Here is a 23520-nt window from a genome sequence, read left to right as displayed (position 1 = left end):
AAAAAAAAAAAAAAAAAAAAAAAAAAAAAAAAAAAAAAGGCAATAAATTTAAAATAGAGAAAATACAAATTATAATATCAGGAATAAAAAAGGGGACATCAGTACAGGTCATACAAACATTATAAAGATGATAAAGGATATTATGAATAACTAAATGCCAGTAAATTTAACAACTTAGATAAAATGAACATATTTATTTAAGAAAACCACAATTAACCAAAACTGATGCCAAAAGAAATAGAAAATAGCATCAAATACCAAGGAATAAGTCTTACAAAAATGTGCAAGAACAGCACACAAAAATTTTACTTAAAACATCACTGAGAAAAAATTTTAAAAACCTAAGTATATAAATAAATATTGATTATACAAAACAATAATAATAATAATGTCTTACAGGGTTTAAAATATATGCAGAATTCAAATATGTGGCAACAATAGTGCAAAATACAGGAGTGGGAAAATGGAGTTATAGTGTTCTGAAGTCCTTGCATTGTATAGGAAATGGTAATAGAACTACATTAAATTAGGCTTTAATAAGTCAAGAATGCATGCTGTAACCTTTAAGATAACTCATATAAAACAGTAGAAGAAATTCACGAATGAATAGACTGAAAAATGGAATAATAAAAAGACTCAATACAGAAGGGAAAAAGCAGAGAAAAATCATCATACACCAGGTGGGACAAATAGAAAGCAAATAATAAAATGTGAGATTTAAATCCAACTGTATCAGTAAATACACTGAATATAAATGGACCAAATACACACACACACAATTATCACAGGTCAATTAAAAAAATTTTGGAGACAGAAGTAGATTAGAGGTCACCAGAAAAGGACAAGGTGGGGGTGGGGAGGAATAATGAGAAGTCATTGCTTAGTGGTACAGAGTTTATGTTTAGGATGATGAAAAATTTTGGAAATAGATAGAGGTAGTGTTTACACAGCATTGTTAATGTAATTAATCCATGCAATTGTATATTTTAAAATGTTTAAAATGGCAATCCTTATGTTATTTATCTTTTAGTACAATAAAAAATTGGAAAAAGGATAAATTTTAAAAAAGAAAATAGCAAAGCCAAAAGAAGATTCTTTGAAAAGAGTAGTAAAATTGATTAAACTCTGCCAAGAGTAATTAAGAATAAAAGAGAGAAGACAAAAATTAACAATTTTGGAAATCAAAAGGGGAATATCTCTATAGATCCTTCAGTCATTATGAAGATAAAAAAATCTATGAACAATTTTTTTGCAAATAAATGTAAAAATTTAGATGACATTTTCTTAGGACAAATTCCTAGGAAAACATTACCAATTACAGATTAAAATTCTCCAACCATTTTGTATAAGTCTAGTTATACAACTAGATAAAAATGTAAAAATTATTCTTCAAAGAGAAGAAACATAACATAAAATAAAATGTAAGAATAATAATCTGGATCTTAAAATCCCATATTGCAAAAAATTTTGGGTTGTGGAGGTACACGTAGGAGAGTTAAAATAGAAGAAACATCAAAAAATTGACCAAAAATTTTACACATCTTGTTCTCTGATGAAAATGCAAAATATCTATAAGTGAGTAACAAAGCTCAACCGCACCTCATCAACCCGATCACTTATAAATTTTAAAACTATCTCCTAAGAATATTTTTCCCAAATTAAGTAAAAGCAATGAGCTCATAAACAAAGACTAGCAAACATAATAAAAGGCAAGTTATCATAAATGAAAGTCAACAGAAGTAGGAAACTACAGATATAGATTTTAAAGTACTATAGATGTCGCAATTGTCGAAAATACAGAAAAGGAACAGCTACGTATGAAGTGTTTAAATAATAAAGGGTGGGAATAGAAAGATAAGCTCACAACAACAAACTGCCAAGAACAAACAGAGTTGGAGAAATTATGTGGCCAAATGTATAAAACATTGACAGTATAATGAAATATTATTAAATTTGTATAATAAGCTAAGAATTAAACTCAAAGAAAGTAAAAAAAAATAATGATCTGAAGAGAAATTAATGAAGTAGAAAACAAAAACAAATAGAGGATTGATAAAAAGCCCAAAATCAGTTCTTTGAAAATAACCAGTAAAAATAAAACTTTTTATGACAAACTCAATCACCAACATCTATAAAGAAAAATTATCATTTTGGTTATCTATTGTTGCATAATTAATCTCTCCGAAACTTAGTGCCTTAAAACAACAACTGTTTTATTATCTCACACGGTTTCTGTGCATCAGAAATGTGGGCAGAGCTCAGCTGGGTGTTTATGGCTCAGGGTTTTTCACGTAATTGTAAACAGATGGTGGCTGGAGCTATAATACTGAGAGTGAAGCTGGACCATCTTGAGACCAGCTGGGCATCTCCCTCTCTCTTTATGTAGTCTCAGGGCTTCTCCATATGGTTTCTCCAGATGGGTTAGTTTGAACTTCCTCACAGCATGGAAGCCTCTGAGCAGTGAGACTACTAACCTAGTAACTCAGGGGCTGTCTTAGCCTATTTTGTGTTGCTATAACAAAATACCTGAGACTGGATAATTTATAAAGACCAGAAATTTATTTTCTCACAGTTCTAGAGGTTAGGAAGTCTAAGATTAAGGCTTCATGGCCTGGTGAGGGCTGCTATCTGCTTTTAAGATGGGACCTTGTTGTAGCATCCTCCAGAGGGGAGGAATGCTGTGTTCTCACCTGGTGGAAGGTGAAAGGGAAACCTAGTTGACCACTGTGTAAAGTCTCTATTGTAAGGGCCTAAATCCCACTCACGAGGGAGGAGCCCTCATGGCCTAATCATCTCTTAAAGGTTCCACCTCAATGTCTATCACATTGGCAATGCCTGACTTTTGGAGGGGACACGTTCAAACCGTTCCAGGGGTCCAGAGTAAATGTTTCAATGAACAGGGTAGAAGCTGCCTTGTTTTTCTCTGGCTTAGCGCTGGAAGTTATGCCCAGACCAAGGGGAGAGGATGCAGGCCTCATTAATCAGTGGGAGGAGTGTCAGGTTACACTGTAAGAAGAGCATGTGGAACAGGAGATATTGCGGTGACCATCTTTGGAAAATACAATCTGCCACCTGCTTCATGACCAGATTGGATTTATTTTAAGAATGAAAAGCTGGTTCAACATTAGAAAAATTCATCAATATAATTCACTGCATTATGAGATATATAGAGAGAATTAAATGATTCTCTCAAAAGAAATGGAAAAGGCATTTGATAAAATTTAAAGTCCATTCATGATTCAAAGGTTTTAGCAAACTGGAAATAAAAGGAAATTTCCTTACTATGACAGCATTCTGTAGGTCCTAGCCTATACAGAGGCAAGCAAAGAAAAAAAGGTGTAAGAATTAAAAAAGAAACCAAACTGACTGGATTGTTCATGTAGAAATTCAAAAGAGTCTATTATAATTTAACTTACAAGATAATTTATCAAGTTTTCTGGAAAAAAATCAATATTCAAAAATAATTTTATGTCTGTATAAAGACACCAAATGGAATAATAGTAAAAATTACCAACAATAGCATTAAAATATGTAGTAAGTATGAATAAAATTAACAAAAGATGAGCAATACTTCCATAGGGAAAGCTATAAAATCTTGAGAAATATTGATGAAGTCTTAAACAAATGGAGAGAATTAGAGAGAAGCAGAAGTCCAAGTACTGAGGGGCCTGAAACATGAAGCCTGCAAAGAAGCTGTCAGAAAGAAGTAGAACCAAAGAGTGGTTTCCTGGAAGCCAAATGAAGAAAGTATTTCACGAGGAGAGTGACCACCTCCATCAGCTGATGCTAAGAGTCCTAGCGACGTTTGGGAATTACTGAAATTGGCCAGACAGAAGTCATTGGCGACGTCTTCCTTGAAAAGAGATGATTGTTATGGGCAAGTTCTCTCCAATCTTCAAGAAATCCATGGTGCTTAGATTATTTGAGGTGCTTCAGAACATAGAAAAAAATTGAATGCTCATGATTTCTGCAGAAAACTAACATAAGCCTAATTTTACAAATGCTAAAATGAGACAGAAAGATAAGCGTAGGTTAATCTCTTTTATTAAAATAGATGCACATACTCTAAATAAAATAAGGAGTTTAACAGAATATTAAAAGATTAATATATCATCAGCTCAGATTCCGAGATAATTCTCAGAAGGCAAAGTTTGATTTGCTTCTTTAGAAAGCAGAAACATTCTATAATTATATTGTTAGATATATACACTTACTTTCCACCCATTCTCCCAATGTTATATCATAAAATTTGGTTAAATCAATTTCTAGTACTTACATTATTATGACTATGTAAATATCGTTCATAGATGAGCCACGTAGTTTACTGTGCTTAAATGTTTTTCTAGTAGAATTTTGTTTATCCTGGGGTTAATAATTTATTATTATTTTTACTGGGTTTTCTATGTAACTATTATTATTTCATCCTTCAACTGACAGAACTATGAAAACTTTCAACACAATTATCTTATCATTTGCCCAATCAGCTCAGTTTTCCCCTCTTTTTTCATCCCTTTGCCTTTTTACATTGTGTTGGATCCCCAGGTTTTCCTTTTGTTGGTTTACTTTATTATTTTGGTGCAGCATATGCCCTCTAATATTTTCGCAAGAAAGTGAAAGATGCATAGGAGATAACTTTTTGAATTTGCTGCCAAGTTTTGTAGAGAAGGGGCAGGCAATGACTGCCCCAGCAACCATGGGGAAGAGAAAAGAACAGAACTCTAAAGGCTTTCGTCTAATGTATATTCTCACTGTTGCCTACAGTGCCCTTCTCTCCATTTTGCAGCCACCCACCTCCCCTACATATGCACCCCTACAATACAACCTCAATTCTGGTGAGAATGTAAAATGGTGCAGCCACTTTGGAAAACAGTCTGGCAATTCCTCAAAAAGTTAAACGTAGAATTACCAAGCGACCCAGCAATTCCACTTGTGGGAACATACCCAAAATAATTGAAAACAGGAGTTTAAACAAATACTTGGAAATGAATTTTTATAATAGCACTATTCACAATAACCAAATGGTGGAAACAACTCAAATATTCATCAGTAGATGAGTGAATGAACAAAACGTAGTCTGTCTATACAATGGACTATTATTCAGCCATAAAAGCAATGATGCACTGATACATGCTACAACATGGATGAACCTTGAAAGCATTAGGCTGAGTGAAATAAGCCAGACACAGAGGACAAATATTGCATGATTCCATTTATGTGAAATGTCCAGAATAGGGAAATCTATAGAGACACAAAGTAGATCCGTGGTTGCAAGGGGCTTGGGAAAGGAGGAAATGGGAGTGACTTAATGGGAATGAGGTTTCTTTTGGGGGTGACAAAATATTCTGGAATTAAATAGTAGTGATGATTGTACAACATTGTGTATGTGCTAGAAGTCACTTAATTGTATGCTTTTAAATGGTGAAAACAGTGAGTTTCATACTGTGTGGATTTTACCTCAATAAAGTAAAAAGGATCATACTTTACCATACCGAACACAGGAAATCTTCTCTAGGGGGCTTTATTTAGCTTGAGCTTTGCAATCAATGATACTATAACACAAAATTTTCCCTCCAGGCATATAAACCAGAGTTTTAATATGTCCTTAGAATTTAAGTAATCAGCAAAGTAGCTTAAAAGTTTCTGAAAATATCAATATCTTTAATATTTTTCTCTGCCTACACATACACACACACACACACACACACACACACACACACACTTTCTTACCTTGGTTTAGACAATTACAACCATATTGTACATACTGTATTATATTATATTAATTATATATTTCACCTAACTATGAATATTTTCGATGTCATTAGATATTCTTCCATTACACTATTTTTAATGGCTGCATAGAATTCTATAATATGTACAAGTCACATTTACTTAACTAATCTCCTGGTTTTGGACATTTATATTTCTTCCTAGTGTTTACTAGGACCTTAGTAAATAATGCTGCCACATATACCCTTGCACATAATCTTTTTGCACATATATCATTCATTCACTTAAAAATATTTCTTAAAGATATACTATGTGCCAGGCACTGTAGACAGTGGGGATATATGTATGAACAAGATAGACAAGGTATTTGCCCTCAGAGAGCTTACAGCTTGGTTGGGAGACAGATAATAAAGATATAAACATATAAGCATAAATAAGGAAGATATTTTCAGAAGTGTTATTGGGGGTCTGTCAGGTTCTTATTCACTCAATTCCCACAAAAATACATCACATGAAGTAAGATAAGTTTCAGGGTACAAAGGCAAATGTGTGCTTAGGTATGATGAAATTAGTTTTTATTGTCCAGAAATTTCCCCATGGGGCTTTATCTCCAGAAAATCCATAAGAGTAAGAGAATAAGCACAATCTGCAGGTAGCTCTATGTGCTTCCCTGTGCATGCAGTGGGCATGGGGGGCACCAGGAAGCATGGAGTGGCCTAGTGCTGGTTACTAAGCTGTATGACTGTAGAACTGTCTGTGTTGGACTTAGAGCTGGTGGCCTCGAAAGCCTTGCAGTGGTTGTTGAGGCAGAGGTGGTGTGAGACGTGGAGAGCTGCGTTTGTTCTGAAGGAAGGCTGCAAAGTGGCTTGGGGGTGGGTATGTATGCAAAGGAAGATTACTATGCACTTCCCAAGGCTTCCAGGTGGTATTTATCCAGTAATACCCATGTTCACGAGGCACGCAGAAACGTATCTGGCTCCCACATGTTCATTGCATGAATAAATATATGATAACCATTACATTTTAGCAAACACATTCAAAAATTTGGCCCGTGGCAAGTAAAGACACTTCTTAGAGCAAAGACTTTAAAGTGAAATACTTGAGTTAGTGGTGCTGTTGTTAAAATGCCTTGCAATTACCAAAATCACTTGAATTAGTATGTGCCCAAATATGAGCTGGTGGGCAAAGAGCATATGAATGGCTAGTGAAACAATCACGGCTGTTAGTAAAAGGATCATGTAAACAACTAACCTGGGTTTTCCATTGACATGAAGACAGTTTCTCCTGAGAATGGGAATAGGGTAAGTGTGTCTTCATAGACCATTTTGTGTCTGAATGTATATCCAGAGAAGAAGACAGAGAGGAAGTCGGTCTGCGCTCCAACACTTAGAATGTACCAGTATGCCACCTCATGCAAGCAAACCGACAACTGCAAGCCATCGAAAATGTAGCCATTGACGCCTGCAAAAGCAATGGGGAACAACAAGTCTAGCAGGATCCTCGATTCATTATTTTGAATTGTGGTTGTTATAATAAATTAGAAATTATTATATGTTATGCCCATTACCTTAGTCCCAAGAAGAGATAGCATTATACTTTGCAAAACAGGAGATTGTTAATATTTGATCAGCTGGGTCCTAATCCCAAAGTAAGGAGACAGTCATATACCATCATGGGAAAGATGGATTTGGTTGTGGGGAGTGGGGGCAGTCTGACGAGCGGCAGGACGTTTGCATGGTCTCAAGGTCTCTCCCTGGACTGCTTATTAACTGCAGAGGTGAAAATAGTAACTACCCCAAGGAGAAGCCTGACAAAACCTCGACCAGGTGATCAACGTTCACATCTGGTAATGCTGTAGATTCAAGGAAACAAGAGGCGGGAGCACCAGATGCTTGCACTAGATCCCCGCGCCGCAGGGAGGAAATGCTGTAAAAGACGGCATCGGTGGATACCACGAGAATAGCGACTGCCAGGTACAGAAAAGTGTTGTGTCGCTGTGAAGCGTCACTCTCGTTATGTACGAGAATGTCCTTATTCACAGGATATATGCAATGAAGCATTAAGCTGTAAAGAAGCATGATGTCTGCAACCTATTTTCAAATAGACAATAGGTACTAAAAGTACATATATAGAGAAAAGAGAAAATGATAAAGCAAATATAGCAAAATGTTAAAAACTGGTGAATCTGCATAAAGGGCATATGCAAGTTCTCTGTACTATTCTTGCACCTTTGCTGTAAGCTTTAAATTATTTCGAACTAAAGAGCTACACAAAAGTAACAATAGCTTTAGTCTATAAATAAAATTGCTTCTGAAAGCCTCTTCTCCACATCTGTCCATCCACCCATTCAATAAACTTTTGCCTATTCTGTTACTAAGTACTATGAAAGGTGGTGGTTTACAAATCCACTAAGAATGCTCAGACACTAGCTTAGGGCAACTAATTAAGAATCAAAGTTTCTTCCCCTATTCTGTATTAAGAGACGTTATAAAGCTATTGTAATTAAAAGTGTAGTCTTAATGCAGGAATAGACGGATATATCAAACAGAATATAGAGTTCAGAAACCAACACAGATACAAGCGAAAATCTATTACATGATAAAGGCAGCATCTCAAACCAGCAGTGGAAAGAATGAGCTATTTGGTAAATGATGACAGAAAAATACTGATGTGAAATGGTGTGAAATCTAACAAAAATAAATTCCACATGGACTAAATAATTACATGTCTTTTCATGAAATATGTGCACATTTTGGGGGGTACTGTTTTAGTACTAGAGCTGCCATAACCAAGTACCACAGACTGCGTGGCTTAAAAGACAGAAAGGTGTTTTCTCACAGTTCTGGAGGCTAGAAGTCCAAGATCAAGCTGTTGACAGTTTGGTTTCTTCTGAGGCCTCTCTCCTTGTCTTGCAAATGGCCACCTTCTCTCTTGTCTTCACATGGTCTTTCCTCTGCACCTGCATCTCTCTGGTGTCTCAGTGTGTCCAAATTTCCTCTTCTTGTAAGGACATTGGTCATATTGGATTAGGGCCCATCCTAATGACCTAATTTTAATTTAACTTCTTTAAAGACCTTATTTCCAAGTAGAGTCACATTCTGAAGTACTGAGGTTAGGGCTTCAACATATGAATTTAGGGGGGACACGATGCAGCCCATAACAGGTATACCTAGGACTGGATTTACTGAGTCAATAGGGTATGCATATGTTCAGCCTTACATACTGCCAAATACTTTTCCAAAGTAGTTGCATAAATTTCCATCCTTACCAGCAATGTATGAGAGTTGTGGTTCCTCCACATTTTTACCAACACTTGGTATGGTCAGTCTTTTTAACTTTAGCCATTCTAGTATATATCGTAGTATCTGGTTTGTGTGTTTTTTTAAAAAAATCTGATACTATCTGTTTTATTCATTAACTTGCAGAACTTGTTATCTCAAATCGCTGGAATGTAAGCTCCCCCGAACTTAATTATTAGAATGGCAAATTCTTTATCTAATCTTTTCTAAAATTAAATTTTTAATTGACAAAAAAATTTGTATATATTTATGGTATACATTATGATATTTTGGTATATGCATACATTGTGGAATGGCTAAATGAAGCTATTTAATATATGCATAACCTCACATACTTATCTTTTTTTGTGTGGTGAGAATGCTTAAAACCTACTCTCTCAGCAATTTTAAAGTATATAGTAGATTGTTATTAACTATGAACACCATGGAGTGCGATAGATCTCTTGAACTCATTTCTCCTGTCTAACTGAAATTTGGTGTCCTTTGACCAACATCTCCCCAACTCCCAACCTCCACCCCTCATCAGCCTCTGATAACCACCATCTTACTCTCTTTTTCTATGGGCTCCACTCTTAGATTCCACATGTAAGTGAGATCAAGTGGTATCTGTCTTTGGTTTACTTCACTTAACGGAATGTCCTCCAAATCCATCCATGTTGTCACAAATGACACCATTATCTTTTTTTGTGTGGCTGGCCAGTATGGGAATCCAAACCTTTGACCTTAGTGTTATAACGCAGGGCTCTAACCAACTTAGCTAACCAGCCAACACTGATGTTCTTTCTTTTTTTTTTTTTGAAGGCTGAATAATATTCCATTGTGTATATATACCACATTTTCTTTATCTGTTCATTCATTGATGGACATTTAACTTGATTCGATATCTTGTCTATTGTGAATAATACTGCAGCGAACATGGGAGTACGGATATCTCTTCAACATACTGATTTCATATCCTGTGAATATATCCCCAGTAATGGGATTGCTGGATCATATAATAGTTCCATTTTAAATTTTTCGAGGAACCTCCATACTGTTTTCCATAATGGCTGGACTAATTTACTTCCAAACAACAGTGTGCAAGGGTTCGCTTTTTGCCACATCCTCACGAACACTTACCTTTTGTCTTTTTGATAATAGCCATTCTAACAGGTGTGAAGTGATAATCTCATGTGCTTTTGATTTGCATTTCCCTGATTATTAGTGATGGTGAGCATTTTTTTTCATATACCTGTTGGCCATTTGTGTACCTTCTTTTGAGAAATGTCTATTCAGATCCTTTGCCCATTTTTTAATTGGGTTATTTGGGTTTTTTTTTTTCCTATTGAGTTGCTTGAATATTAACCCCTTATATAGTTCTAATATTAACCCCTTATCAGATGTATAGTTTGCAAATATATTCTCCTATTCCATAGGTTATCTGTTCACTTTGTTGATTGTTTCCTTAGCTGTGCAGAAACTTTTTGGCTTGATGTATCTCACTTGTCTATTTTCACTTTCATTGCCTTTGTTTTGGCGGTCATATCCAAAAAGTCTTTGCCCAGACCAATGCCATAGAGATTCTTCCCTATGCTTTCTCCTTGTTGTTTTACAGTTTCAGATCTTGTGTTTGAGTGTTTTATCCATTTTGGGTTGATTTTTGTATATGGCGTAAGATGTGGGTCTAATTTCATTTTTATGCATGTGAATATCCTGTTTTTCCAGCACCATTTATTGAGAGACTATCCTTTCCCCATTGTGTGTTCTTGGCATCTTTGTTGAAAATTAATTGACCATAAGTGAGTGGATTTATTTCTGGGTTCTCTATTATGTTCCATTGGTCTACATGTCTGTTCTTATGGCAGTACCATGCTGTTTTGATTACTGTAGCTTTGTAGTAGTTTTTTTGTTGTTTTTGTTTTGTGGCTGGCTGGTACAGGGATTGAACTCTGGATCTGCAGTAGATTTTGAAATCAGGCAGTGTGATGCCTCTGGCTTTGTTCTTTTTGCTCAAGGTTGCTTTGGCTCTTTGGGGTATTTTGTGGTTTCATACAAATTTTAGGGTTGCTATTTTTATATCTGTGAAAAATGTCATTGAAATTTTGATAGGGATTGCATTGAATCTGTAGATTGCTTTGGGTAGTACAGACATTTTAACAGTATTAATTCTTCCAATCCATAAACATGGAATATCTTTCCATTTATCTGTGTCTTCAATTTCTTTCATCAGTGTTTTATAGTTTTCTGTGTACAGACCCTTCACCTCCTTGGTTAAATTTATTCCTAAGTATTTTATTATTTTTTTGGTAGCTATTGTAAATGAGATTGCTTTCTTGATTTCTCTTTTGGATAGTTTATTGTTAGTGTATAGAAATGGTACTGATGCTTATATGTTGATTTTGTACCCTACAATTTTAACACATCTGTTTATTAGTTCTAACAAGTTTTTGGTGGAGTCTTTAGGGTTTTCTATATATAAAATCAGGTGCAAATCAAGACAATTTAACTTTATCCTTTCCAATTTGGATGTCTTTTATTTCTTTATCTTACCTAATTGCTCTGGCTAGGACTTCCAGTACTATGCTAAATAAGAGAGGTGAGAGTGGGCATCCTTGTCTTGTTCCCGATCTTAGAGAAAAAGCTTTCACCTTTTTTACTCATTGAATATGATGTTAGCTATGGGCTTGTCATGATATGGCCTTTATTGTGTTGACATAAATTCCTTCTAAACCCGATTTGTTGAGATTTTTTATCATGAAAAGATGTTGAATTTTTTCAAATGTCTTTTCTGTATCTATAGAGATGATCATATGGTTTTTGACTTTCATTCTGTTAATGTGATGTATCACATTTATTGATTTGCATATGTTGAACCATCCTTGCATCCCAGAGATAAATTCCACTTGATTGTGGTAAATGGTCCTTCTAATGTGCTGTTGAGTTCTCTTTGCTAGTATTTTGTTGAGGATTTTTGCATCTATGTTCATGGCCTGTAATTTTCTTTTCTTGTAATGTCTCTTTCTGGCTTTGGTATCAGGGTAAAGCTGGCATTGTAAAATGAGTTTGTGTTTTCTCCTCTTCAATTTTTTGGAAGAGTTTGAGAAGGACTGGTATTAGTTCTTTAAATGTTTGGTAGAATTCAGCAGTGAAGCCATCAGGTCCTGGGCTTTTCTTTGATGAGAGACTTTTTATTACTGACTTAATTTCCTTACTCATTATTGATCTGTTCTGATTTTCTATTTCTTCATCATCTGTGTTGTATGTCTCTAGGAATTTATCCATTTATTCTAGGTTATCCAATTTGTTGGCATATAATTGCTCATAATAGTTTCTTATGATCCTTTGTATTTATGTGGTATCAGTTGTCATGTCTTCTCTTTTATTTCCGATTTTATTTATTTGATTCTTCTCTTTTTCTTAGTTAGTCTAGCTATAGGATGGTTGATTTTATTTATCTTTTTGAAAGAACCACCTCTTAGTTTTGTTAATCTTTCCTATTGTTTTTCTAGTCTCTATTTCTGCTCTGATCTTTGTTATTTCCTTCCTTCTACTAATTTTGGCCTTCATTTTTTCCTTTCTTCTAGTTCCTTGAGGTGTAACATTACGTAGTTTATTTGAGATCTTTCTTCTTTTTTGAATGTGGATTTTTATTGCTATAAACTTCCTTCTTAGCATTGCTTTTGCTCTTTCCCATAAGCTGGATGTATTAGTATATTTTGTGTTGCTATAACAATACCCAAGACTGGGTGATTTACAAAGAAAAATGAAATTTATTGCTTACAGTTTCTGAGGCTGGGAAGTCCAAAGTCCATCTGATGGTAGTGACAGTGACCAGGGGTCTCACATTGCAAGATGGTGGAAGCAGAGAGAGCAGAGAGAGAGACAGACTCTCCTCTTCTTTTAAAGCCCTCAGAAACACTCCCATGACCACCATTTCTAATCCATTCACTACTGCATGGTCCTACAATCCAATCACCTGTTCAAGGCTCTACCTTCCGATTACCATAATAGGATTTCCCACCCTGTTAACAGTCACAGTAGGGGCTAAGTTTCTAACACATAAAATTTGGGGGACACAATTCAAGCTTCAGGGAGTTTTGGGGGGCATAATTCAATCCACTACATTCTGTCCCTGGTCCCCCAAAACTCATGTCCTTTTCACATGAAAATACATTCATTTCATTCCCAAAGTCTTAACTTGTTTCAACTGAAAAGTCCAAAGTTCAAAGTCCCCATCTGTGAAATCAATACAAGTTATGTACTTCCAAGATACAATGGTGGGACAAACATAGGGCACACATTCCCATTCTAAAAGGGAGAAATCGGCCAAAAGAAAGGGGTAACAGGTCCCAAAGAAGTCTGAAACCCAGCAGGACAGGCATTAAATCTCAGAGCTAGCAAATCAGGTACCTTGACTCCAAGTTCGACCTTCTCTTCATGCTGGTGTAGGGGTTGGGGGCCCCAAGTCCTCAGGCAGCTCTGCTCCTATGGCTTTCCTGTTCTCAGGCCACACTTCAGCTCTCCCAGGCTAGCATTGCATGCTGGTAGCTCCACAAGTCTGGGGTCTCCATGGTGGTCCTGCTCTCATGGCTCCACTAAACATGGTGCTGATGGGGTTTCCCTGCTGCAACTCCAACCCCGCGTTTCCACTTGGCATTGCTCTAATGAAGGTTGTCTGCAGTGACTCCACCCCTGTGATAGATCTCTTCCTGGGACCCCAGAATTTTCCATACATCTTTTGAAATTTGGGTGGAGGCTCCCAAACCTCCACAGCTCTAGCATTTTGCAAACCCACAGACCTAACACCACTTGGATGCTGACAAGACTTCCAGCTTGTATTTTCCAAAGCTGCCCTTCCAGCCACACCTGGGGCCAATTTAGCCACGGCTGGAGTGGCCAAAGCAGCTGGGGTGCTGGTGCTGGAAGCACTTCCCAAGGTGGTCCTGAGCAGTGAGCCTGTGGAGGGCTCCTCAAGCTTGTTCCCCAAGACCATTCTGTCTCTCTAGGCCTTTGGAACAGAAATGAAAGAGTTGGCCCCAGAGGCTTCTGCGATGCCTTCAGGGCCTTTTTCTCCTTCTCTTGATAACCCCTTTCCTTTGAACTAATCTTAGCTAAGGGACACTGGGCTGCACCATTGCATGCTCTCTGCTTCTTTACCACATGGCCATGCTGTAAAATTTCCAAATCTTTACATTCTGCTTCCCTTTTAAATTCTGGCTTCACATCAAGCTTTTGCTGCCATAACTCAGTGTAGGCTGTTACAAGTAGCCATGCAGCTTCCTTAATGCTTTGCTGCTTAGAAATTTCTTCCACCAAATGCTCTGGTTCACAACTCTTAAGTTCCAACTTCCACAAAGTCCTACGGCAGGGACACAATGCAGCCAAGTTCTTTGCCAGTTCACAGAAAGCCAAAGAGAGAGGCCTCAGGAGAAATCAACCCTGCTGACACCTTGATCTCAGACTTCTAGCCTTCAGAATTGTGGGACAACAAATTTCTGTTGTTTAAGCCACCCAGTCTGTGGATATCTGTTATGGCAACCCTAGCAGACCAAGACAATGTATGCACGTGTTTATACATGATTATATTATCTTGGAGAAAATATGTTTTGTAATGGGTTGCCTGGGGATGGAGTGGTTGGTGGAAAGTTGTGATATAGCAGAAGATGAAGAAATAAAAGGGAGGAGGCCACCAAGTAAATATTGAAAGGAAAAAAACGGTGACTGGATTTTTAAAATATGCATTATATGATCACACTTAGGCATTTACTTATACATTTATAGGTAACATAATTACTAAAGAAATATTACTCTTGCATCACATATAAATTCATTATCTGAACATCAGTTTGGTGGCATCAATGTCCCTTCATCCAATACCCACTGCTTTACTCACTGTGCATGACGTTGGAGGCTTGGAACTCTGGATCCTGGGGCTGCACTCCAGTTGCATTGGGGAGGAAGCGCTGCATATTCTCTGTGAGATACCAGCTCTGATTCTCATCAAATATAGAAAACAGGATGACATTTCTCTTGTCTGACATCATCTGTTAATTACATGTATTTAAAGGGGGAAAGAAATAGTACTGATATTGTCAGGTAGAAACTAGCAGGTTATGATGGAAGCAATGGCATGCTCATGATATATCTAATTCTTTGGTTCAATCCTATTTCCTTTTAGTAGTACTATTATGGTATGTACCAAGGCCTGGGAGTGGGGGTCGGTGCTACAAGCAGTGAGTATATGTTTAGAGCAAATGTGTCTTCAAGTCAAGAGGATGACTGAACCCATTAAACTTAATTTCTTCTGGATTCATGGCCATATGCTGGCTGATTTTTGGTACGGTCTGTAGCCTCATTCTCTCCACGTTCAGATCAGAAGATTTTAACTCTGTAGACCCAAGTGATTATTCAGTGTCTTTTTAAAACAAGTTAGTTAAGTCAAATAAGATTAATACCTTTCCTAACCTTCCTTCTCGCAACTGCCCCTCCAAAAAATTAAAGATAGAAAAACAAATCAAGTAACAAAGATAAGGCAAACCACAAAAATGTTGAACAACACTAACACCTTTTCTGTTTAAAAAATTCAAAATTTTTTTCAGAACAACTGTTTGCATTTATAACGAAATTTTTGTTGGTTACTTGCTAATTGAATCTGCTAAGATTTAATGTGTCAGCCTCACTAATATGTATAAATTTCATTTTACATAACCTGTAGCTGCAGAAATCAAGATGCTGAGGGGAGGAGATTAGAGAATATAGAGGTATATTTTAGTCCTCTTCCAAAAACTGGTGGAAAGACTACAATTAGAAAAAGATTGTCAGAGTATAGAGAAAAGAAAAAAAGAAAAAAATTGTCAGGACAAGTTCTTGGCCAAATTTATGTTTGTTTGGGTTTATGTATCACATGTTTTACCTGCATTAAAGTTTGCATGGTTTACTTTCTAAAGCAATAAAATGTTTTTAGACTAGTAGGAATCTTATGTAACATAAAAAACTAAATGAACATGTAGTCAAGTCTCAGCAACATGGCAATGAGTTATTCTGGAGCCAAGCAATGAGTTTTTGGGAAGAACTAAGCTTTTTTTATTCAGAGAATTAAGCTTCATTTTTTTTTTTTTTTTCTCCTTTTTGTCTTTTTTCGTGACCGGCAATGGATCGCAACCCTCGGTGTTGCACCCGTACCTTGCTCAGCCAGTGAGTGGCCGGTCTGTATGTGGGATCCGAACCCTCGGCGGGAGCGCAGCCATGCTCCCAAGCGGCGCACTGTAGCAGTGCGCCACCGGGCCGGCCCCTAAGCTTCATTTTTTAAAGCAGCAGAAGTGATCTAAATTCTAACCATATTCTGAAATATTTTCTATCTTTCCATGTATTTTGCTCAACAAATATCTATTGGCTGTAGGTATAAATTTGTGGGTCATTTCGAAATGGGTAGTAATTGAACATGTAAAGATGGGCAAGATCACATAAGAGAGCAAAATCCCAAATGGAGGATGGGAATTACAGAAAGAATCTAGAGCCTAGGCTCCCCTACCCATTCAGCGGAGAAGTTTATGACACCAAACTCAGATTCAGTACCAGCTAGGAAAAACTTGGGTCATTTCTTTTATTGGCTTATATTGCAGACTACTATATTTTCTGCAGGCGATATGGGGACATACACTGAGAAAGTATAGGAAATATCTGGAAGATTATATGCACCTCATTCCATTTTGAGCTTCAAACCCAGCACTTGGAAAGGGAAGAACTTACCTGGTTTCCTCGTTGATCTACAGATTCTTTGTAGCAGATGAGGAGAGGGCCAATCAGTCCTGAAGCTAGATCCCTCTCTGGATTAATGAAACTAGAGTAATATCTGGTCAGGCAGCGAGGATCTGATTTAGTTGGTCCATCTTCTACAGTCACTGTCCATTTATACTTGAATACTTCTCCCGGTAGAATTGGCAAATCCTTCAAGTGTTTTACACCTACCCACACCCAAACCGAGCAGTAGTTCAGTTAGAGTATAGCAAGCACATATTGGTAATCATCACGTTCTTATCGCAAGGTTTCTACAAATCAATATACACATAAGAAGTTTCTCAGTAAATGGAAACTAAAATTACAAGTTTGATTTACACAATTTTTTCCAATAAAAATGGGTCCAGGACACTTGCTAGCATGTTAATTTTTAGGTGAAATGGGCAGGTCTACCTTCTACCACAAATACATAAAATGCTAAGGACATTTAAAAATATATTTTAACTACATGGCTGAAAGTGTATAAAGAAAACCCCCAAGTGACAAAAAAATGAGAGACGTTAAAGACAGAGCGGTGATGATGAGAGTTGAAGGCCTGAAATTTTAACTCCCATATAGCATCAAGAGTTGTGGTATGTCACCCCTGTAAGGGCCATAAGCAAGAGCTGAGAACTGCCCGCAGGCTAATGGGTCCTCAGGGCAGGAAATGTATGACTTTAGCAATTAAACCTCACTTCTGAGTATGTTTAATCCCTCATGATCAAATCTAAATCGTCAGTATTTTAATTTTATATACATTCTCAGCTCTCTCTCACCCCATTGACTTAGGCCTGACCTATGGTTAGGGAACCCACATAAAGGGCACGGTGTGGTATATTTTTTCACTCTTCTCTCTTCCAGGGGCTGGGGATGATTGCAGGTGGGTATTAAAGGAAAGGGAAAATAGACTTTTGACTAATAGTTCCTCCTGTTTGAGTGCCCTGTCGTTGACAACACTGTTTGGTCACCAACACTTTTTATGTGGCAGGTGCCCTAATGCTATTCTTTTCATAGAACACATGCATAGCTTGTTTGGAGTCACGATAGGGACCTTGGCACTGCATAGTTCCAGGGAAGGTATCTTCAGAACAGATAACGCCCAGCTACTTGCAACAGTCTCCACATGGCACCCTTGTCGTGTCAAATACTGGAAGAGTAAAGTGCTTCCCCTGTCTTCTTGCCCACCATCATGGGCAGTACAGCCTTCAGAGTTCTCCACACAAAAAGCAGGTTAGCAGTCACTGGGTTCATGCACGCCTTCACATTTTAGGGTGCACATTCAAAATCTCCTCAGAAATCTGTCACTATGCCTTTCTCCCATAAAGAAATGCAAAGCATTAGAATTCTTATCAGGGACAATAAATACTAGAAAATAGTGGGTGGAAAATTATTTATAACCAGCCTATCTATACATCATGTAATAATGAAGGACTTAGAAAGTTTATCCTTTAGAAGTTACTTGAGGACATACTTCCCGAAAAAACAAAAGAAATAAAAAAAACAGAAAGGTACAAGATAAGGGAGGTAATGGCACTAACCCACAGGTCCAAAGAAAAAAATTCAAAGATAGCATCTTTGTAGCAGGCCTAGAAAGCATATAATACAAATTAAAACAATAAGTTGGTGAACCACAAGAACATCTTCAAAGAGGAAAAAAGATTTGGATACTAAGCAATACATCGAATAATTAAGAAGCTGAAAATCCTCAGAGATATGGTGAAGAAGTAGCCAATCATGAAATATAAAAAGCGGGTGTTTACTATACTTTTAAAGTTCTAATGATCGCCAGTTGAGGAACTGAAAACACTGGTAAAACTCTAAAACAACTGCAGTGGGAAGAAGCAAGATGCTAACTCTTCATTTACAAAATAAAGTAAATACATAATGCCTAAAATTGAAAAACAAAGAATTAGGACTATGAGTAATTTTTTAGAGATGTAGAGATAGCCACAAAAAAATCTAAAAGCGAAATGCTTAAAAATGGATGCCTCTAGGGAGTTGGACTCACAATTCCAAAATAATTTTTTTATTTTTAAAGATGACCGGTAAGGGGATCTTAACCCTTGACTTGGTGTTGTCAGCACCATGCTCTCCCAAGTGAGCTAACTGGCCATCACTATATATGGATCCAAACGCATGGCCTTGGTGTTATTACACCACACTCTCCCGAGTGAGCCATGGGCCAGCCCTCCAAAATAAATTTTTTTTTTTTGTCTTTTTCCATGTCCGGCAACGGATCGCAACCCTCGGTGTTGCCCCCGTACCGGACCGGGACCGGCAACGGGATCGCAACCCTCGGTGTTGCCCCCCGCGCCTCGCTCAGCCAGTGAGCAGGAACCGGTCTGTATGTGGGATCCGAACCCTCGGCGGTAGCGCCTCCGCACTTCCCCAAGTGGCGCACTAGCGCAGTGCGCCACCGGGCCGGCCCCTACACATCTACTATTTTAATGAAATAAATATTCATCTAAAATTAAATGGAAAGAATATATATAACATCCAATCTACTAAAAGGAAAAAGTGAACAACAAATAAAATTACTGAAAAAAAGAACAAATGGCTAAAATAATTGTAATTAAATTATAAAATTACCAGAATACATATAAACATATCAGTAGCAACACAAATGTGACTGGGCCAGGACTAACACAAAATGAACAAAAATATGAGAAACTAACATGGAAAAGACAAACTAGGTAATACTAAAATCAATGAAACAGAATTCAAGTTAAGGAGCGTAAAAGAGAATGAAGGACGGCGTTTTTATTGATGAAAGGTCTATGAGACAGATGTGTCATGAATCTTTAAACAACAAACAATACAAAAAATAAAAACTGAAGTTGTGAACTATTCATAGATGAAAAGTAAAGAGATTACTAGATATCAAAAGTGAGGAATGTAGCCAAAAACTATACTCAGAGAAAAAAAGTATGACCTTAAATGCCAGAACAAGCAGCTTCAAGATTTGGGGCACTTGTAGTAGTCGCAGCGGACAGGTGCCAGTCTCATGGGCTGTGCAATATTTGAACATCACCAGTAGGTAACAGCAGAGGCATGTCAGGCGACTCTTCACTAACTTACATGAGACACCACCTAAGGATTCATGGAATTGAGGTGGTATAACTTTACACTGGACCTTGAGGTCCTGTGTCAACAGCTGGGGCAAGGACCAGCATAATTTTACTGGTTATTGATACTGTGACCTCATCTGTATGTACAAGTAAGTAAAATTGAGGTAAAGACTTACCTCTTGGCAATCTCCCTGAATGCAAAGGACTGACATCAGTGACTCCATGAGGGTAGATGTTGTATGGACGGCTTGCTTGATTCTTAAACATGATCTGAAAGTATAAATAAGATATAAGATCAAGTCCTAAAACAACTAGGAGCAACAAGAAAACTGTGGCCTATCTCCAGAAAAACAAAATCTGCCTGTATCCACATTATAGGAGTCGAGCCTAGAAAGAGCTGAAAATATTTGTTCTTTTCATGAAATTACTCAGACAGCTATTTAGGTTTCTTGCTAGAGGTAGTGAGACCTGTCGACTTTGTGTTATTCTGACCTAACACAGAATTTCTGAGTTTCAACGGTTACTATAAGTTTTTTGGCATATCTTTATCAAGATAATTATTCCCTTGTAATCCCAATTGCCTGTGACTTTTCATTATTAATGGATATTAAATTTTGCCAGATGCTTTTTCTGAAGCTGTTCAGATTATCAGATGATATTTTTCCCTTTCATGTGTTAATATAATGGATTACCACATTTAATTTTCTTAAACTAAGCAAGTACTCCTGGGATAAATCAACTTGGTCATAATGTATTATCTTTTTTATATATATGGATGTATTGGATTTATAAAATTTTATTTAGGATTTTTGAACCCATTTTTACAATACAATTGTTCTGTGATTTTAATTTTTCTTTCTCACACTGTCCTGATCAGGTTTACAAACAATGTTGTGTTAGACTAATAACATGAATTGGTGGGTTTCCTTTTTTCTTATACTCCACATATTTTAAAATTTAATATAAAATTATTTCTTGAACATTAGTATAAATTATAAATTGCGAGTAAAATGGCAATTCTTGTTACATTAATAGTTGCCTTGGGTTAAATGTCCCCCCAGAACTTAAGCTGCACTGTGACTGTTAAGAGGGTGGGCAATCCTATTATGGTTATTGAAAGGTGGGTCCTTGAAGAGGTGACTGGACTGTAGGACTGTGCAGTAGTGAGTGGATTAAAAATGGTGGTCAGGAGCGTGGTTCTGAGGGCTTTAAAAGAAGAGCACATGAGAGGTTAGTCTCCCTCTGCTTCCACCATCTTGAAGTGTGAGACCCTGGGTCACTGTCACCACCACCAGCTGTGTTCCTTGGACTTTGGACTTCCCAGCCTCAGAAATCGTAAACAGTAAATTTCATTTTCTTTATAAATCATCTAGTTCTGTGTATTTTGCTATAAGCAACAGAAACGGACTAATACAATAGCGATTCTCTTTCAGCACACTAAAGATATGATTTCATTGTATTCTGGCTTTCTTTGTTGCTCTAGAGAAATAAGCTGCAAGTCCATCATGGTGTGAGGAAGCCAAGCCGCATGGACAGGCCATGTGTAGGTGCTCTGCTTGGCAGTCCTATTCTTCAAGTCTTTCAGAATCTTTGTAGGACAAAACGTATCTTAAAGAGTTAAAGTACAAGTGACAAACTGAGAAAAATATTTGAAGGATAAATGACAATTTGCCAATATCCATAATGCGTAAAGGCCTTTTACAATATATAAGCAAAAGATGACCACCCAAATAGAAAATTAAACAAAACTTCCATGCAGACAATTCACAGAGGGAGTCATACAAGTAGCCAGCAAACAAAAGCAATGTACAATTTCACCTCTAACCAAGGCAATGCAAACGAAGACAGCATATAAATATTTTGCTTATCAAATTGGAAAAATTTCTGAAGGGTTGCAATATATGCTATTGACAATGGTGTGGGGAAAGGGGCACTTGTATACTTTTGGTGGGGAGTATAAATCAGCACACAATTGCTAAAAGTCAGTTTGGCTGTATGCACCAAACTCCACATGTAGGAACCAGTGTCCTTCACATTTGTGAGCAGCTGAAGTGATGCAACCTACCATCTACCTCCCAATTTCTTGCGAAGAAATTAAACCCTTATTTATTTAAACCACCACTCATTGAGTATTCTGTTACTTGCAGGTTAGGCATTCTTCATGCTGTACGTCAGGGGTTAGCAAACATTTTCTGAAAGGGTTTGATAGTAAATGTTTTAGGCTTTGTGGGCTGTATCCAGTCTCTACACCTGTCCCTCCCCCTCCCCAGCCCTTTCCCCTCCGTCTTCTTCCTCCTCTTTTTCCTCTTCCTCCTTTTCATCCTTCCCCCCTTCTTCTCCCTGTTTTCTCTGCAACCCTTTAAAAATGTAAAATCCCTTTTAAGCTCACAGCCTATTAAAAAGCAGGCCACGAGCCAAAGCCGGTTCAGAAGCCTGCGGACTCCTGTACTATATAATTAATGGAAGAAGTTCTGGAAGGATATGTATCAAATTCTAAGCAGTAAGTATTTCAAAGGGGTCATGGGTTTCGTTGGCGACATTAAATTTTTACTTTATATATTCATAATTCTAAAAGATTATGTCCATTGAAGACAAACCTGAATCATAAAGTATTTTAGAAACTCAAAACTTTCCAGACTTTTCCTTCTTACCCAACCTCAGGTTTTTTCCTTGACTTACCAACAGCGTGTCTCCAACTTCCCCATAAAGTAAAGGTCCCAGGATTCCCGACTCATCCTGCGCAGCTTCACGAGTCCTAAAGCTCTCGTCTGTGTACGCCACAAATCGGGCTTTTTTGTACTTTCTCCCAATCCGCTGAGGCCCGTTGTTCAAATACTGACTTCTATAACCGCTGTACGGGAGACAGACAGATGAGGGCTGGGGCGGAAACTTCTAGATAGACTAAAACCCAAACCTAAAACAGCTCATATCACTACTCTTCACAGTATATCTGTTTATATTATGATCATTAATGATCATGCTCAGATATTGAAATTCATTCAGATAAAAAATAAAGATACAATGATGGTTTAAAGGTGATTAAATTACAATTTTATAAGCTTATTTATCAAGAGTGAAAATAGAAGACTATTAATAGAAGAGTGAAAATAGAAGCTAAAAGCATAACACACATCACAGTATTCGGGTTTCTGTAACGCTGGTAGGGCTTACGTCGAAACTTGATGCGGAATTCTTAATGGCTTTGAAACAGCTCTTTTCCCAGTCACACGGTATTTATCCACCGACTGTGGGCACCACTGCTTGTCTTCAGCTGTAACTGTGCAACATCAGCAAGTGCGCTTTGTTTTGTTTTGTTTTTTTAATTTATTTTATTTATTGAATCAAAATTGATTATACATATTTCGGGGGTTGAACATTGAGATACATTGATCAAATCAATATTCCTAGCACACATATTGTTACAAATCGTAATTATTCTTTATGCCCCTTGTCCAATCTCTCCCCATCCCCCTCTCCCTCCTCTCCCCCCTCTAATTGCCCTAGACTTCTTCTCTCCCTCAGAAAGAGTAACGGTTACTCTGTTGATTTGTTTCCTAGATGATCTGTCCAATGCTGAGAGGTGTGATCAGGTCCCCCAATATTATCATAGAGCAGATGCTTCTTCTGTCACTTTGAAATGGGCTTTGTGGAGAGAGACATCCTCTGCTTTA

At 37.3% G+C, this 23520-nt stretch overlaps 1 protein-coding gene and 1 pseudogene across 1 annotated transcript in view; both read right to left on the bottom strand.

Annotated features, from left to right (window-relative positions):
* The window catches only part of LOC103608021 (coagulation factor VIII-like), a 65832-nt gene that overhangs the window by 32927 nt on the left and 9385 nt on the right, over positions 1-23520 (bottom strand). Inside the window, exons 5-9 of the mRNA XM_008592465.1 lie at positions 22529-22700; positions 20026-20119; positions 16755-16969; positions 14899-15049; positions 6979-7188 (exon numbers count right to left, since the gene is read on the bottom strand). Of these exons, the coding sequence (XP_008590687.1) occupies positions 6979-7188; positions 14899-15049; positions 16755-16969; positions 20026-20119; positions 22529-22700 (842 nt within the window). The remainder of the gene's footprint in view (positions 1-6978; positions 7189-14898; positions 15050-16754; positions 16970-20025; positions 20120-22528; positions 22701-23520) is intronic.
* LOC103608022 overlaps positions 23073-23520 on the bottom strand; it is a 1827-nt pseudogene continuing 1379 nt past the window's right edge.

Source organism: Galeopterus variegatus, unplaced genomic scaffold, assembly GCF_000696425.1.
Source record: "Galeopterus variegatus unplaced genomic scaffold, G_variegatus-3.0.2 Scaffold7952, whole genome shotgun sequence".
Taxonomy (NCBI): domain Eukaryota; kingdom Metazoa; phylum Chordata; class Mammalia; order Dermoptera; family Cynocephalidae; genus Galeopterus; species Galeopterus variegatus.
This window is presented reverse-complemented; position numbering and strand designations above follow the sequence as displayed.